This window comes from Zootoca vivipara, chromosome 8, assembly GCF_963506605.1.
Source record: "Zootoca vivipara chromosome 8, rZooViv1.1, whole genome shotgun sequence".
Lineage (NCBI taxonomy): Eukaryota > Metazoa > Chordata > Lepidosauria > Squamata > Lacertidae > Zootoca > Zootoca vivipara.
In genome coordinates this window covers 21,251,784-21,269,266 of record NC_083283.1, presented here as the reverse complement: position 1 = coordinate 21,269,266, position 17,483 = coordinate 21,251,784, and the positions used below count along the sequence as shown (strand labels likewise).

General features: G+C 42.3%; 1 protein-coding gene across 10 annotated transcripts in view; it reads left to right on the top strand.

Annotated features, from left to right (window-relative positions):
- Positions 1-17,483, top strand: part of RIMS2 (regulating synaptic membrane exocytosis 2) — a 363,820-nt gene that overhangs the window by 44,335 nt on the left and 302,002 nt on the right. For all 10 annotated transcript variants that reach the window (XM_035125850.2, XM_035125835.2, XM_035125834.2 and 7 more), the window contains exons 2-4: positions 866-898; positions 1,295-1,381; positions 16,758-16,968. In XM_035125850.2, the coding sequence (XP_034981741.1) occupies positions 866-898; positions 1,295-1,381; positions 16,758-16,968 (331 nt within the window). The remainder of the gene's footprint in view (positions 1-865; positions 899-1,294; positions 1,382-16,757; positions 16,969-17,483) is intronic.

Genomic DNA, 17,483 nt, shown 5'->3' with positions numbered 1-17,483 from the left:
AAACACTATGTGTTTAAAATATTCTGCTTGCAACATTGTTAATGAAACATTGAATTTTAAAAACATTTCATGTGAAAAGTGTAACAAAATAACAAAATATAAATGGAAGTTGTCTGTTAGATTTGATTAGGGAATGTGTTTGATTAGATTTCATGTGGAGGATGAAATTTAGCTTTTATCTACTTGCTCTTAGGGTTTGTACACTGTTGTGTGCTTCTAATGATTATTGCACCAAGGATCATCACAGGCTGAAAGCAGTTTGAGCCAAGCATTTATTACAAACTTAATGTATTTACCGGTACTTTACAGAAAAACAGAGAGATTACTTGATGATGAACTCTTATACAAATATGTGAAGAGATGCAAAATACTTGCAGTTTGTTTTGTTTCATTAAATTTTTAAAATTTTTTTTATATGTAGCCCTTTTTATTGTTTATATTGACTAAACTAATGTTAAATTTAATATATTAGCTTATGGTTCAATATATGCTGTAGGTCACATATCTAATTAAAATAATTAATTTTCATTATTTAAATTAATTTTGTTGAAAGAACTATGTGTTAATTACAAAATGTCACAACAGTAATACAGAATTTTAGGTGTTTTATTTTATTTATTAAATTTGTATACCCTCCTTCATCTGAAGATCTCAGGGCAGTTCACAGCATAAAAATATGTGTTTGTGATATTGTATAATATCATTAGCCTAGTGGAAAACTTGTCTGGATACAGGTTTTGGCAAATGAACGGGGAAACGACAGCATTTTTTTCTGTTGCCAGTCAAATGACTGAGAGGATGAGGACTGCAGATAGGATTTGTGTTCTAGTACACTGCACTCAGCTGCACAAACTTATTTTTTTAGGGTGAAAGAAGAACAAAAACCACAAGCGACACAGTAAGTAAAAAAATCTTAAAAGTGTAGTGGGCTTTACTTCTCTACCTTTGCCATATTCTGCTTTCTGCACCTTTTGATGGTATTAGGTTTCACTAATATCTGATAGGCTGCTGGTAGTCATCTGCTTTCTGATTGGCTTGTAAGAGCTGCTTGCAGCTTCTTACTTCATCCACATATTAGCTGGATGTAGTTTCTTGCTACTTGCTTCTGGACTATTTAAATGTAAAACTTTATTTCCCCTTACATCCTATTAGTGGCTGACTTAATTGCAGTGAACATTCCCATTGGCTTTAGCTTTTTCTGCCTTTATATGACTATTATTATTGGGTAAGAAAACATTTATGCTAGTCTGATTTTATTTGGTTATTCAGTCACATTATTTGCTTATTTAAACAGGTGGTTTCCCTTTAGTGGGATCACTGAACTGGTAAATAACGTTCTTCAGCCACAGCAAAAACAACAAAATGAAAAGGAGCCCCAGACGTAAGTAAGCCGCTATCTGTAGATTAAGTACTGCTGTAGCATTAAAACATACCACAGAGTATGTTTAAATAATATATAACATCCTTATAAGAACATCTTTCAATTTGAGGCTGCAATCCTGTGCATGCTTGCAGGGTAGTAAGTCTTGCTGAACTCATTGTGACTTACTGCTCAGTTAACATCTATAGGATTAGCTATATAACTGATGCTGCTTTTCAATCTTGAATTGGCAAAAGGAAATTGAACCTGGCTTCAGGTTTGGTTGGTTAGGAATGCTTCCTGCTCTGTAGGGGACCAGCTTCTTTCATGAACCTCATGTGCAGAACTCCTTCAAAATTAAGATGACTGATATGCATGAAGAGCTTGAATTTTCAGATCAGTTGTGTGAATGCCCCCAATATTTATGTACACATATTTACCTACATCATCATTGTGTCATTCCTTTACAATATCTGTCAAGTTGCAAGGCAGATATTGTCTTCTGTGTTACCATCATGCATAAATGGATTTCCCTTAATGAGAACCATATGAAAAAATAGCTCATTTTTTAATTTAAAGAAGTGATGGTTGTGACAGAAATGGCAAAGCTCGGAGACTCAGACTTAAGGTTAATCTAGTGTTAGAGAATTATACATCAAGGATATTAAAAACTGAACATATAAGGGTACATTGAGTATTTCCTTTATTTAAATGGCTCATTCTCTCCCTTATGTCAACCAAATAACTATTCTGAAGCATCAATATTATTTATTTATCTGCTAGTAATACAAAGGCTAAAGAGAAATGGGACAAAATGTTTGCCCCATCACACCTCTTCTGGTGTGTGAGAGTTGCCCTTGGATCTTCCTGAACATGGTTGATTGTATTGTATTATTACTAGGCTTTGCAACTTGATTTTTGTATTTAAATAAATTTTTATAGTTGAAAATCTAGGCTGTGAATCAGAGTCCTACATGCAGGTAGTGTACTTATTGTTTGACTTGAGACAGATAAAAGTTCTGTTAGTTTTCTTACTATACAGTGGAGAAGCCTCGATTTAATGTTAGTGATTTAATGCAAAGTGATTCTTTTGAAAGCCTATGGATATCTTTTAGTGATTTTTTTCATACTGAACTTATTTGAAAATCTTTTGTTTTCTATAAATTTGATTATAACTTTATCACTGAACTATCCTTCTAACTTTTGCCATTCCTTAAGGTCTGTTCTTTTTTTTAATTGATTCGTAATTTCAAATTTCTAACATACTCATACAAGGAAAACATAGCTTAGTAACTGCACAGAAAAGAAAGAAAAATAGTGGCTATGGGTGTAGTTTTAGATGTTTCAAGAACGGCAATCAAATGAAAATGTCTCTCCATAAATTTTCATGAGTTGAGGAAGGATGAAAACCATGTTCGATTGTCTTTAACAAAGTCAATAAAAGGATACCATGTCGTATAGAAGGTGTGATTCTTCCACTTGATCAATATTTGTTTTGTGAAATTGTTAATTTGTTCAAAGCAAGATATCATACCCAGGAAATCCAGGCTTCAAAAAGATTTGCATTTAAAGTCCCCCCCCCTTTTGCAATCACTAATGTAACTGCAGTTAATAAATGGGGAATGAAGTCAGGGGCGTAGCCAGGATCAAAATTAGGGGGGGCAAGGGGCGGGGGCAAGGGGCGGGAGGGGAGGGGCCACAGCGGAAATGTGGGCGGGGCCACGTGGCCTGCGCCTCCCCGGGCCTTCCGAGGAGGCGGCCCCAGGCTCCCGCTCCCGGCGCGAAGCTCCAGAGTCGCGCAGGGAACGCAGGCCTGTGGCTGCGTCCTCCGCGCCTCCCAGGTCTTCGGAGGAGGCGGCCCCAGGCTCCCGCTCCCGGCGCGAAGCTCCAGAGTCGCGCAGGGAACGCAGGCCTGTGGCTGCGTCCTCCGCGCCTCCCAGGTCTTCGGAGGAGGCGGCCCCAGGCTCCCGCTCCCGGCGCGAAGCTCCAGAGTCGCGCAGGGAACGCGGGCCTGTGGCTGCGTCCTCCGCGCCTCCCAGGTCTTCGGAGGAGGCGGCCCCAGGCTCCCGCTCCCGGCACGAAGCTACAGAGTCGCGTCGGGAACGCGAGCCTGTGGCTGCCTCCTCCGCGCCTCCCAGGTCTTCGGAGGAGGCGGCCCCAGGCTCTCGTTGGGAGCGGGAGCCTGGGGCCGCCTCCTCCTCAGACCTGGGAGGCGCGGAGAACGCAGCCACAGGCTCGCGTTCCCGGCGCGACTCTGGAGCTTTGCGCCGGGAGCGGGAGCCTGGGGCTGCCACACTGCTGCGCCCCTCAGCCTTTGCTTCTAGGGGGGGCAATTGCCCCCTCCTGCCCCCTGCCTACGCCCATGAATGAAGTCATCTGAGGGGTAAAATAAGATAATAGGGCTGGCTGTAGTGATTGTCCAATCATTTAAATTAATTGGTTGAAAACCTCCCAAAAGGGAATAATTTTGGGGTTGGACCACCACCTGTGTGTACTAGAGAGCCAAGGAAATTGCATTCCCACTAGCAAAGGTTGAATGTGCTGTGATTAATTCCATATAGTCTGGGCACATGTACAGCAATTTAAAGCATTTTTACGACTTTATTCCAAATTTGCTGACCCTGTACCTTTGGAAGTACCTCGTGAAGTGTACCAATCTCCACCTCTGCATTGGAGGAAGGATTTTGTATCAGTATTGTGTTTCCTTTTTATTTATTTATTTAATGTCTGTCTTGTAAAAGAAGAAGAAGAAGAAGAAGAAGAAGGTCTGGGTTATCTCACTTTAAAGCAGACCATATCCCTCTTCTTTTAATTGGTGTACCCAGGTCATTTCGTTGCAAGTTATTTCAGCTAAGTGTGGCACTATAAGATTAATTTAAAATTACACAGCATATACAAGGCAATAGATCTATTATGCATCATAGTAATTTCAGTGTTATTATCATATTCCATCAGCACAAAATAAAGATGCCATTAATTCCAACAGGGATTAACTTCAACATTCAAACTCCCCCTCCCCCTGCCCTAATTCCCCAACCTTCCCAATAGAATAATCCCTACACCTCTGGTTGGGAGCAGAATAGTCCAACTCTTCCTTCATGTGCCAAGTGCTCATGAATTAAGATGAAATTGGGGGGTCATAAGCATTAACCCCCCCATAAGCAATGGTTGTACATGGCTATATTGCAAAGAAAAATAAGTGTACAAGAGCCCAATTCTTCTCCATTTTAGTTATAGAGCTCTTAGCTCTTGGTCAGACTTATACAGGCAACCCCCAATTTTCATGGGAGGTGAATTCTGGGTCATTGCGCACATCAGTGGAGTGCACATAAGCCTGCCCTTTTCCAGGTCCCAAAATTGCGCATACATGCACAATCACACCTGCTTTGAATGTGCACAAAATGGTCGTTCCTTGTAGTTGGTAGCTTCAGTGGGACCTCAGGCAAAGACAAAGCCATCTTTGTGACATTTTTGCTGTTGTTGCTTTTTAGGGGCAGATTCTTTTTCATCTTTTCTTCCCTTTTTTTTCATTTGCTGCCAGTCTCGTTCTTCCTTCAAGTTCTGTGTCTTCCTCTCCACTGCTCTCAGTTATTTGTCTTCATTTGGTTGCAGGCCCAGTTGATTTAATAAATTTTTATCTTCCATTTGTGTGGAGGCAGCTTTAGTTACTCCTTCATAAGTTAATAGGAGTTTGAATGGGTAACCCCATTGGTACCTTATGACTGCTTCACAGGCTGCTGTTCATGTCTGCATTTCAGCGTTCCTGCACAAAGATCCTGATAGATGTTTATCATTGAATTTTCTATTATGATTTTTTTTCTAGTGTATTGATCTTTGGAAATAAGTCATTTTTAATTATGAAGGAGCTAAAGTGAACAATAATGTATCTCAGGGGCTCACCATTTTTTCATGGATGGAGTGCTCTGTGTATCCTCTCAATGTGGCCTGCTTATATAATGATGTCAGGAAGTATTTCCTTTATCCAGGACACAAAAGCTTCACATAAGTTGGTGTCTCCAAAGCACCGCAAGGCCATAGATTCTAGTGGCGGTCCTGATCTTGCATATCCTGAAGCTGCAGTTTGATGTGAGATTGAGGCTTTTAAATATTTTAAATCCTAGTTCTGTTATTCATGCAGGATTCCATTGCTTCATTAGCTGTTGTGGAAAACATCTGAGATTGTTTCTGTGAGTTTTAAAATATCTTCTCTTGGTGGTTTCGGTACTTTACCCCAGTCCTCAGACATTTCTTTTTTAAAAATTAGGATAAGTAAAGCTGCCATGTCGAATGGAGCTTCTGATCTCTCTGAGTTGTTGTTGTTTTCACTGCATTGAGCCCTGGCAGCCATTTTCAAAATGGCTGTGGCCTGGACTTGTGATTCTCTGATGATCTGAGACTGAGGTGAAAACAAGTCATCCAGAGTCTACTTTGTGATCCTCTGATTCTGCAGCTCATAGCCCACTTGGGAGTACAGTATTAAAAGTTTGAGCAAGATTTTATTTTGGAGCAAGCTAGGCTATTCTTGCTTATGGGGAAGGAAGAAGCAGTAGATGCCATCTTGCCTCAGTGACATCACCTAGGGTTGCCATATTCCAAGAGGTAAAAATCTGGACAATTGCCCAATAGCCCCTTCACCGCCCCCAAGCCTGAGCCACCCACGCCAGAGCCAGAGCCTGGATTGTCCATGCCAGAGCCAGAGCTTGAACCAGAACCTGGGTCGACTGAGCCTGAACCAGAACCGCCTATGAACAAAAATAATAAATATGTGTTAAAACCCAAAATCCAGGACATTTGCTTTAAAATGTAAAATTCCCCCTGGATGGGCATCTGGGACCCCAAAAAGAGGAAATGTCTGGAAATTGCTGGACGTATGGCAACCCTACATTATCGCCCTTAAGGTCTGTTTTAGTAGTTCAGTGTTACATTACTTTCCCTCAAGCATATACAAATTGAAATGTTTTCCAGATACTTGGATGTGATTACTTTTCATGCTTGTACCCATGTGTCTATTGGTGAATGAGTCAATATGTGGACGTTAAAGGAAAGGAATGGAAGAGAATGCACAACAGTAGCAAAAGCATTTTCTATTTTTGTTGTTGTTTAGTCGTGTCCGACTCTTCGTGACCCCATGGACCAGAGCATGCCAGGCACTCCTGTCTTCCACTGCCTCCCGCAGTTTGGTCAAACTCATGTTCGTAGCTTCGAGAACACTGTCCAACCATCTTGTCCTCTGTCGTCCCCTTCTCCTAGTGCCCTCAATCTTTCCCAACATCAGGGTCTTTTCCAAGGATTCTTCTCTTCTCATGAGGTGGCCAAAGTATTGGAGCCTCAGCTTCACAATCTGTCCTTCCAGTGAGCACTCAGGGCTGATTTCCTTAAGAATGGATAGGTTTGATCTTCTTGCAGTCCATGGGACTCTCAAGAGTCTCCTCCAGCACCATAATTCAAAAGCATCCATTCTTTGGCGATCAGCCTTCTTTATGGTCCAGCTCTCACTTCCATACATCACTACTGGGAAAACCATAGCTTTAACTATACGGACCTTTGTAGGCAAGGTGATGTCTCTGCTTTTTAAGATGCTGTCTAGGTTTGTCATTGCTTTTCTCCCAAGAAGCAGGCGTCTTTTAATTTCGTGACTGCTGTCACCATCTGCAGTGATCAAGGAGCCCAAGAAAGTAAAATCTCTCACTGCCTCCATTTCTTCCCCTTCTATTTGCCAGGAGGTGATGGGACCAGTGGCCATGATCTTGGTTTTTTTGATGTTGAGCTTCAGACCACATTTTGCGCTCTCCTCTTTCACCCTCATTAAAAGGTTCTTTAATTCCTCCTCACTTCCTGCCATCAAGGTTGTGTCATCTGTATATCTGAGGTTGTTGATATTTCTTCCGGCAATCTTAATTCCGGTTTGGGATTCATCTAGTCCAGCCTTTCGCATGATGAATTCTGCATATAAGTTAAATAAGCAGGGAGACAATATACAACCTTGTCGTACTCTTTCCCCAATTTTGAACCAATCAGTTGTTCCATATCCAGTTCTAACTGTAGCTTCCTGTCCCACATAGAGATTTCTCAGGAGACAGATGAGGTGATCAGGCACTCCCATTTCTTTAAGAACTTGCCATAGTTTGCTGTGGTCCACACAGTCAAAGGCTTTTGCATAGTCAATGAAGCAGAAGTAGACGTTTTTCTGGAACTCTCTAGCTTAAACCAGAGCTGTAAGCAAATATATCTGCAGAGGCAGATTTGGGGCAGTGCAACCGGTTCCGCCACACTGGACACCAAGCCTAGGAGGCACCACAGGATGTTGCAACTATGATGTGGTGAATTAAACAGAACAGAAGGTGAAATGTGGCCTTCCACAGGGGCTCACTAAAATGTGAAATACCTAAGTTTGCCCTGATGTGTGTAGGTTCAGATGGCTAAACTGCAGAATTAAAATACAGTATTCAGAAATATGAGATTAACTAGGGGTTGCTATTAACTACTCAACAATCACAGGGTGTTAATTCTTTCTGAGTGCATGTTCTGGAAGTTGGGCAATAGGATTCCTTTTGGTGTACCGACCTCCCCACTGCACCAAGGATTCCCTGCCCGAGGTGTTTCAGGTCGTGGCGGGTGTTCTCCTGGAGATACCTAGTTTGGTTGTCCTAGGGGATTTTACCATCCATGCTGACACGAACCTACAAGGGGCCGCTTGGGACTTCGTGGAAAGCATGGCTGCCATGGGGCTGTCCCTGAATAAGTTTGGCCCAACTCATAGCCGCGGACATGCCTTGGACCTGGTGTTTACCTTTATGGATGTGGGTGATCTGACATTAAGTAAAAGTGAAACAAAAGAAGTGTCATGGTCAGATCACTTCCTGGTACAACTGGACTTCTCCGTGACCCTTCCCCTCTGCAGGGAGGTGGGACCGATTCAGATGGTCTGCCCCCGCCACTTAATGGATCCAATTGGCTTCCAGAGAGTGGTATGGGATGTTTTATCCCATGTTGATGGCCTTTCAGCTGATTCCCTGGTGGCCCGCTGGAATTGTGGAGTTAACCAGGGCTATTGACTGACTGGCTCTGAAGCGCCCTCTCCAATTGCATGGAGCCCGGACAGCTCCGTGGTTTTCCGCGGAGCTGAGGGTGATGAAACAATCGCTGAGACGGCTAGAGCGCCAGTGGCGGAAAACTCATTCTGAATCAGACCGGACACGGGTTAGAGCTCAACATCGAGCCTACCAAGTGGCAATGGTGACGGCGAAGAGGATCTTCTTCACCGTTTCTATTGCATCTGCAGAAAACAGCAGCAGGAGACTTTTTCAGGTGGTTCGCAATCTATCGGAACCACCTTCATCATCGGGGCCTGGTAGGGACCCCAAGATCTCCTGTAATGCTTTTTCAAACATTTTTGCAGATAAAGTCACTCATATTCGGAAGGAGGTAGACTCCACCATGGGAGCAGGGCCAGAGCGGAAGAGTGCTGGAGCCCTGTCTAGTCATGTTATATGGGATCAATTCCAATCTGTTACCTCCGAGGATGTGGACAGGCTGCTTGGACGAGTGAAACCAACCACCTGTCTCCTTGACCCTTAACCATCCTGGCTAATAAAAACGAGCCGGGAAGGGCTGGGCGATGGGCTTTGCGGGTTGGTGAATGCTTCCCTCTATGAGGGAGTATTCACAGACCCACTGAAAGAGGCGGTCATTAAACCGCTTCTTAAAAAAACATATTTAGACCTGGCCAATATGACCAGCTATCGCCCAGTCTCAAATTTACCTTTCTTGGGCAAGGTGATTGAGCGGGTGGTTGCTGAACAACTCCAAGCATGCCTGGAAGAAGCGGACCATTTGAATCCCTTCCAATCGGGATTCAGGTCTCTCACCATGGGACTGAAACTGCCTTGGTCGTGCTGGTCGATGATCTCACGAGCTAGGGACAAAGGTGAGAGCTGTTTCCTAGTTCTGCTGGATCTCTCAGCAGCCTTTGACACCATCGACCATAACATCCTTCTGGACCGTCTAGAGGGAGTGGGAGCTGGGGGCACTGTCATACAGTGGTTCCGCTCCTTCCTACTGGGCCGTGTTCAGAAAGGGGTGTTGGGGGATGAGTGTTCAGACCCCTGGGCACTCACTTGGGTGCCTCAGGGTTCCGTTCTCTCCCCCATGCTTTTTAATATCTATATGAAGCCACTGGGAGAGATCATCAGGGGGGTTGGGCTGGGTGTTCATCAGTATGCAGATGACACCCAGCTCTACCTCTCTTTTAAATCAGAACCAGTGAAGGCGGTGAAGGTCCTGTGTGAGTGCCTGGAGGCGGTTGGAGGATGGATGGCGGCTAACAGATTGAGGTTGAATCCTGACAAGACAGAAGTACTGTTTTTGGGGGACAGGAGGCGGGCAGGCGTGGAGGACTCCCTGATCCTAAATGGGGTAACTGTGCCCCTGAAGGACCAGGTGCGCAGCCTGGGAGTCATTTTGGACTCATAGCTGTCCATGGAGGCACAGGTTAATTCTGTGTCCAGGGCAGCTGTCTACCAGCTCCATCTGGTACGCAGGCTGAGACCCTACCTGCCCGCAGACTGTCTCGCCAGAGTGGTGCATGCTCTGGTTATCTCCCGCTTGGACTACTGCAATGCGCTCTACGTGGGGCTACCTTTGAATGTGACCCGGAAACTGCAATTAATCCAGAATGCAGCAGCTAGACTAGTGACTGGGAGTAGCCGCCAGGACCACATAACACCGGTCCTGAGAGATCTACACTGGCTCCCAGTACTTTTTCGAGCACAATTCAAAGTGTTGGTACTGACCTTTAAAGCCCTAAACGGCCTCGGTCCTGTACCTGAAGGAGCGCCTCCACCCCCATCATTCAGCCCGGACACTGAGATCCAGCACCGAGGGCCTTCTGGCGGTTCCCTCATTGCGAGAAGTGAGGTTACAGGGAACCAGACAGAGGGCCTTCTTGGTAGTGGCACCCGCCCTGTGGAACGCCCTCCCAGCAGATGTCAAGGCAATAAGCAACTATTTTACTTTTAGAAGACAACTGAAGGCGGCCCTGTTTAGGGAAGTTTTTAATGTTTGATGCTGTACTGTTTTTAATATTTGGTTGGAAGCCGCCCAGAGTGGCTGGGGAAACCCAGCCAGATGGGCGGAGTATGAATAATAAATTATTATTATTATTATTATTATTATTATTATTATTATTTCTTTAGAAAAGCATTTTAGCGTTCTGGTATTTCCAGTTTGTTTTATAAAGCCACATTCCTAAGCAACTTGGAAGTTCCGTTGAAATTGGTTGTTCTTAATGCCATATGGATTAATTGTGGAGTTAGATAAACATGTGATCTTATTTGTTTCTATGTTAAGAATTCTTAATGACTAAAATCTGAATCTTGTATGAGCTGATGTGATATAAACAGGTTTATGTAGTGGTTTCTACCGTAGTGCCTTTTGAAACTGGTAGCATGTAAGGCAACCAACCAACAGTAGGTGGAGCCAGAACCAATGACAAGCAGAGTTAACCCATTTTAGCTTTGTCCTCTGAATATTATGCTATGTACGAGGGCAGGGCCAAGACATTTTGGCACTGAGCTTGAGGCAAAGCATAAATTCCTGTCTCCCTCCCCACAAGGGAAGAAGGGGTGAGTGAAGATCTACATCAGTAACAAGGTGGGGCACAGTAAAGATCTATGTCGGGATCTGCTGCCCTTGTGAATACTGCCATCTGAGGCGGTTGCCTCATCTTGCCTCCTGGGTGGGCTGGCTCAGTTATGTGCAGTTGCTCTTATGTATAAATAAAATGGATTGTCACACCTATCTGCAATTTTTTATTCTCCATGGGGCCATGGCTATTGGGATTCTCATGATAAGCTCATGTACTTCAAAAAGAACCACTAGACTATGATCTGCTAAGGCGATAATCAGATATGGAGAGGAATGCAGTATTGTGCCTTCTGTCCTGTCCCTGATCTCTGTATGTGTTATGCATGTGGTCAACTGGCTGAAAGTTGGGCATATAACTTCATATAACCAGGTGATAAGATTGGCTATGTTTCAATATCTGCAACTTACATTATGGAACAAATAATAGTTAAATATAGACAATACTAAATTTGAAAGTATAATGATATATGCTAACATAAAGAAAAGACCTCTTACCACTTTGGCAGCAGTTGTGGTCTGGCATGGCTGTAGGCAAGCCGAGGTTGGGCATAGGCCTTCCTGTGCATCTGGCTGGTGTCATCATGAGCCTCGGCCAACCATGGGAAGTGTCAGGACTCTTCTTAATTTCAAAGTCAAACTGGCCAATCATAGCCAATTTAGGGGGTGGTACTATTGGTTCAGAGCAGATCGAAGACTATGGTTAGTAGACTTGAGTCAGATCTTTCTCAAGCACATTTAAACCAGCTGCTCTTGCTTGCAGCATCACAGTTGGCAAAGGATGTTGGGGAGCTTGGATGCTCCTAAAGAGACTTAGCAAGTAGCCAAAGAATTTTGGCCATAAAGTGGCTGAAGATTGTTGGCAGCAGCAGTGGAGCCTGCAGAAGAGGCCGAAGATTGCATGTAAAAGAAAGTGGAAAAGAGATTTGAGAAATTTCTGTTTGACCATAAGACAAACATAATGGATATGAATGAATTTTTAAAACAATATCAAAAACATTAATAAGCACTAATCTAAATGAAAGTTTTTAAAAATCCACCAAACAGTGGTATATTAAAGGTAACCTGACCATTAGGTCTAGTCGTGACCGACTCTGGGGTTGCGGCGCTCATCTCGCGTTATTGGCTGAGGGAGCCGTACAGCTTCCAGGTCATGTAGCCAGCATGACAAAGCCGCTTCTGGCAAACCAGAGCAGCGCATGGAAACACCGTTTAATTTCCTGCTGTAGCAGTACCTATTTATCTACTTGCACTTTGATGTGCTTTCAAACTGCTAGGTTAGCAGGAGCAGGGACCAAGCAATGGGAGCTCACCCCGTCACGGGGATTCAAACCGCCGACCTTCTGATCGGCAAGAGCCTAGGCTCTGTGGTTTAACCCACAGCGCCACCCGCGTCCCATCAGTGGTATATTATGCCCCATGAATTAAGATAAAGTTATTTTGCTGGGGATGTAGGAGATTAAGGGCTGGCTATCTTAATATTTTCTGGAGTTGTGTAAAAAACAACAACAAACCAAATCTGGAATTTGATTCTCAACACAGTACAGGAAATTAGAGGATATAATATGTCAATAAGCTCTAAGAACTTTTATGTGTATATTAAAAACAGAAGTGAAATATACCAACTCAAAATTGGTTGCTAGTTTATTTCCAGGAGCAAGATTATGCATTGGTCAGCTTTGGAAAGATATAAACCCAGCTCCAACATTAAAAGAGTGGTTACAGAATATATGGACATATCTGAGAAGAATTCCAAATAATCAACAAGACAAATTCATAGAAAGATGGACATTTTAAATTAACTATTATAATAAAAAGTCAATCCTTGCAACTCTTTCCCATCCATATGATTTTGTATTCTTTCTTTTAACATATTCACAGTCCCAATCTATTACTCATTACGTATCCAAACAAAGCAAAGAAGGGTGGTGCTGTGAGGCTGTAATGAAACACTTAATGATATCTAAAGCCACCCATGTGGAAAATTAGAAACTATTCTGAAGTTTTGGGTTTTTTAAAAGTCCAATCTTTTGGGGAAGCAGGTTTGTGGCACAAGAGTTCCAAATCAGCTTTAATTGAGCAACCTTAATTTACCAGCATTTGATTGAATCCCTCCTGAAAATAGTGACGGTCTGGAAGTGCCCCCTGGGTTGGGTTTCTGTATCTGTGTACATTCCTTCAATCTGTGGGTACATTTATATGTGTATTCCTGGAGATGTCATGTACCTCATTCTCAATGGCAGTACTGTACTTTCAACTCATACTAACAAAAGTTTTGAAAAGGCAATGACTTTCCATGGTTGCAGAAAGGAAACATCCTCAGCCCTACCTGGAGATACTGGCGATCGAACCTAGAACTTTCTGTATGCAAAGCAGATGCTATACCACCTGGGTAACAAGTTTGCATTCTTTTAATAAATGAAATTAATAGTTTATCCTCATTTGGGGTATGTTCCCCCAACACCCTTAATAGCAGTGTCTTATAATGTGTTACGGGAGCTGGTGGCGCTGTGATCTTCCTATCTACCGCCCCTATATTCCTACGCCCCTGCGCTCTGGTTTCTGTCATGGTGCTCTGTTGTGCCAGAAGTGGTTTAGTCATGCTGGCCACATGACCTGGAAAGCTGTCTGTGGACAAACATGGCTCCCTCAGCCTGAAAGTGAGATGAGCGCCGCAATCCTATAGTCGCCTTTGACTGGACTTAACTGTCCATGGGTCCTTTACCTTTTACCTATAATGTGTGAGGCTTGTGCTTGGTAGCTGCTAGAGTAGGAGTAGGGAACCTGTGATCTTCAGATGTTATTTGACTACAACTTCTACCACCCCTGACTATGATTGCTGAAGATCATGTGAATTGTCCATCTGCACAGTTGGGTCTCTGTATAGAGTGTCTGGTTCACACATGGTGCTGTCTATGTGGTGGAGGTGATGAGATGCATCTTTCCCCACACAATGTAAAGACTTTCAGTGGCTTGGTAAATGCTTGAATTGTACTTGTGGTACAATTGTATCTGTGCTTGGGAGTTGCTGTTTCAACATGTATCAAGGGCAGACATTTATCTCCCTCACTATGTGCGAGCTTGGCTTTATCATGTTTTGCCCTCTGTTGTCAAATAATTCTCTCTGTGTGTTACAGTTTGCTGCCAGTGCCTCTGCCCTATTTTTTAAACTTTAATTATATAAACAATTTTAATCTGCTGCACTAAAATCATTGCATCACCAACTGTACAAGTGCAGGGCGTAATTGGCTAAAGCAACATGTATTACTCCAGGCCTCCCCCCGCCCCACCCCCATGGTCACACATACACAGCTCTGAACAGCGTAAGATTAGATGATGGAGTGGTAAACACTCCTGATCCCTGACTATGCTAGCACACCCAGCATTGTCCATGCTTATCTCCTATTCATTAAAAAGGAAAGCCATCAAGTAAGAACAATACTGTTGCAGCAGTAAAAGGATACAAGTTATTTAATAATTGAACATTCTCATGAATGTTGTAAATGATGTGGAATGAACTCATTCTAATCCTGATACTGTAATGTCCAGGGGTGTTATATTTCTGAGTTAAGGTAGACTGATCTATTATTTGGCACTTGTTTATTTTTGTCACGTGAGATGAAGTCTTACAGACAGTTAATTCTGCATTTACTAGTGTGGGTAATATCTTCTCAGTAGTAACAGATTTTTTGGCTTCAAACAGATGACTCTTATCTGCTGTACATAATATATTAGCTGAAATGACAGACTTTTCATAAATGTAGTAATGCTTAATTTTGTTATTTTTGCACCATCACTTTTTAAACATTGTGACCCTTTTATAGTGGGTTAACCACTGTATAAATACACTAAAAGTATAGCTTATTGAAAGCATGTTGTGGGGGGGGGGGTTCAGGTACAAAGTTGTGCATATGAAGTAAAATTTGTGCATGCTGAATTTTTTTAAAGCCTACCTTCTTAATTGGTTTTAAAAGAAATTGCTGATTAATGCTTTTTTGGATTCTATGGACAACTAAAGTTTCAAGTCAAATATAAGTCAAGATGTGATTAAATTCATTAAGTCAACTGGTTAAGATTTATAGCATGGCTAAGGTCGTAAATATCAATGAGAGATAGATACTACTGTAATGATAAAAGTAAACAGCATTAGATATGTAATGCAGTCAAGTATTATCAGCCGGACAAGATAAATTCTATTCTGAAATAGGTAAAGAATTCTCATGGTGTCTCTAGCTGAAAAAGTAAGCAATGAAACAACTTTACTGAAGAGATCAAAACAGATGTATGCGTTCTAAGGAAGCTTACAGTAATAAATGCAAATCATAGTTACACCATATATATATAAAGAATAATATGTAATTTAGCATTGGTCTCACAATTTTAGTTCAGTCACCTTTTAATTGTCCATATGGTTCTCTTCTACACATTTGCTTTTTAGTCCCACACTAAACATTGAACTTACAAAGCACTTGCTGGATGGCATATTGGCAAGGAACCAGACTTGCAAGATTAGTAAACAAAGACAAACTTTATTCAGTACTGAACATTGTGAACAAAAAGGGCAAGCAGGCAGGTCTGCCAAAACAATTCATTTTCTTCTTCCAGTTTCTCTTTCAGTTATTTGGTCTGATTTCATAATATACAGTTGCCTTCAGAAGGCTGTTATTAGTTTAAAATTTGTTTATAATTTCCACATTAGTGAAATATTATTGTTTCAATGGATTTTATGCCTTTTTCCTTTATGTACGTTTACCTAATATAGTTTTAAAAGCTCAAAATACACTATTCCTCATGCTTGTCTGTTATGGGTTAGTAGTAAAGCAACAGGCACTGGCACACACTTGCAAACTCCATTCCCTTCCTCTTTTTAATGCTCAGGTTGCCACCTCTCAATTCAGAAATCATTCCTGTTATTTTTAAGGACTACAGGATGGTCAGAAGTTGAGCAAACTGGAACCAATGCTGCAACATTCTGACTGTTCTGTTTTGCCACCCAGAGCAGATGAGAGTGGGACTCTCAACAGTGTACCTCAACAGTGTACCTATCTATGGGCAAGGGCTGTAGCTCAGTGATATAGTCTATGCTTTGTGCTGTGTCATGAAAATGAGTTACCATTAGTCTTCTTCCTAAACTGCATGCTGAATATTTATATACTGGTAAGTCTCTAGGGGACCCAGGTGGCGCTGTGGGTTAAACGACAGAGTCTAGGGCTTGCTGATCAGAAGGTCGGCGGTTCGAATCCCTGCAACGGGGTGAGCTCCTGTTGCTCAGTCCCAGGTCCTGCCCACCTAGCAGTTTGAAAGCACATCAAAGTGCAAGTAGATAAATAGGGACTGCTCCAGCGGGAAGGTAAACGGCGTTTCCGTGCGCTGCTCTGGTTCGCCAGAAGCAGCTTTGTCATGCTGGCCACATGACCCAGAAGCTGTCTGCGGACAAATGAGATGAGTGAGATGAGTGCCGCAACCCCAGAGTCGGACACGACTGGACCTGATGGTCAGGGGCCCCTTTACCTTTACCCTTTAAGTCTCATAGAGTTGCACAGGTATATTTGGCTCAGAATGTTTTATCTAGTTCAATTAGACTACTATGAGGAAAAATCATCCAACTAATCCTAATATGTTGATGCAGTGTTTGCTATAATAATGTGATTAGTTGGTTAATAAAATATTGAAATATTTAAAATATAATCACTAACAGACCTATTTTCTTATTGCTGTCTTTGTATTATATATCTTCTACTGTTTGCTTCTGCAGGAAATTGCATCAACAGTTTGAAATGTATAAAGAACAGGTGAAAAAGATGGGTGAAGAATCACAGCAGCACCAGGAGCAGAAGGGTGATGCTCCAACCTGTGGTATCTGCCACAAAACGAAATTTGCCGATGGTTGTGGCCATAATTGTTCATATTGCCAAACTAAATTCTGTGCACGTTGTGGAGGAAGAGTGTCGTTACGCTCAAACAAGGTAAGAAAATACATTACAATGAGTATTCCTGATATTTTATTCTGGTATTTTTTTATTGCTATTACTTTGAAAATATATGCTATTCCAGATGTGTGAGGTCCACATCAGATTGTTTTGTCTTAATTTTTAAGTGATAATGTGGAGGAATTAGTGTCTGTAAAGACCTTTTCCACATCATACCGGTAATTGCAGCCTTTGTTCAGAAACCATGGATTAAGCTGGGAATCTTATACCAATTTACAAAGGACTAAGTCCATTTGAACTTAACAGGGTTGGATTCTAGGTAGAAATGCATATCAGATTTTTTAAAATAACCTGATAGTTGCAGACCAGCTATTTCGCTCATGGCTTTTAAGGGTAAGAGATTAAATTAAAGAACTGTCTTTCCTGGCACATGAGTGGGTAAGTAAACAAATAAGTTTTTGTCAGAGGCCTTTGGCTTTTGTGAACTTACTTGGAAGGTTGGATCAAGTATCTGGAAAGCTAGTGTACTAAGTCCATTTCTTCTCTTGGCC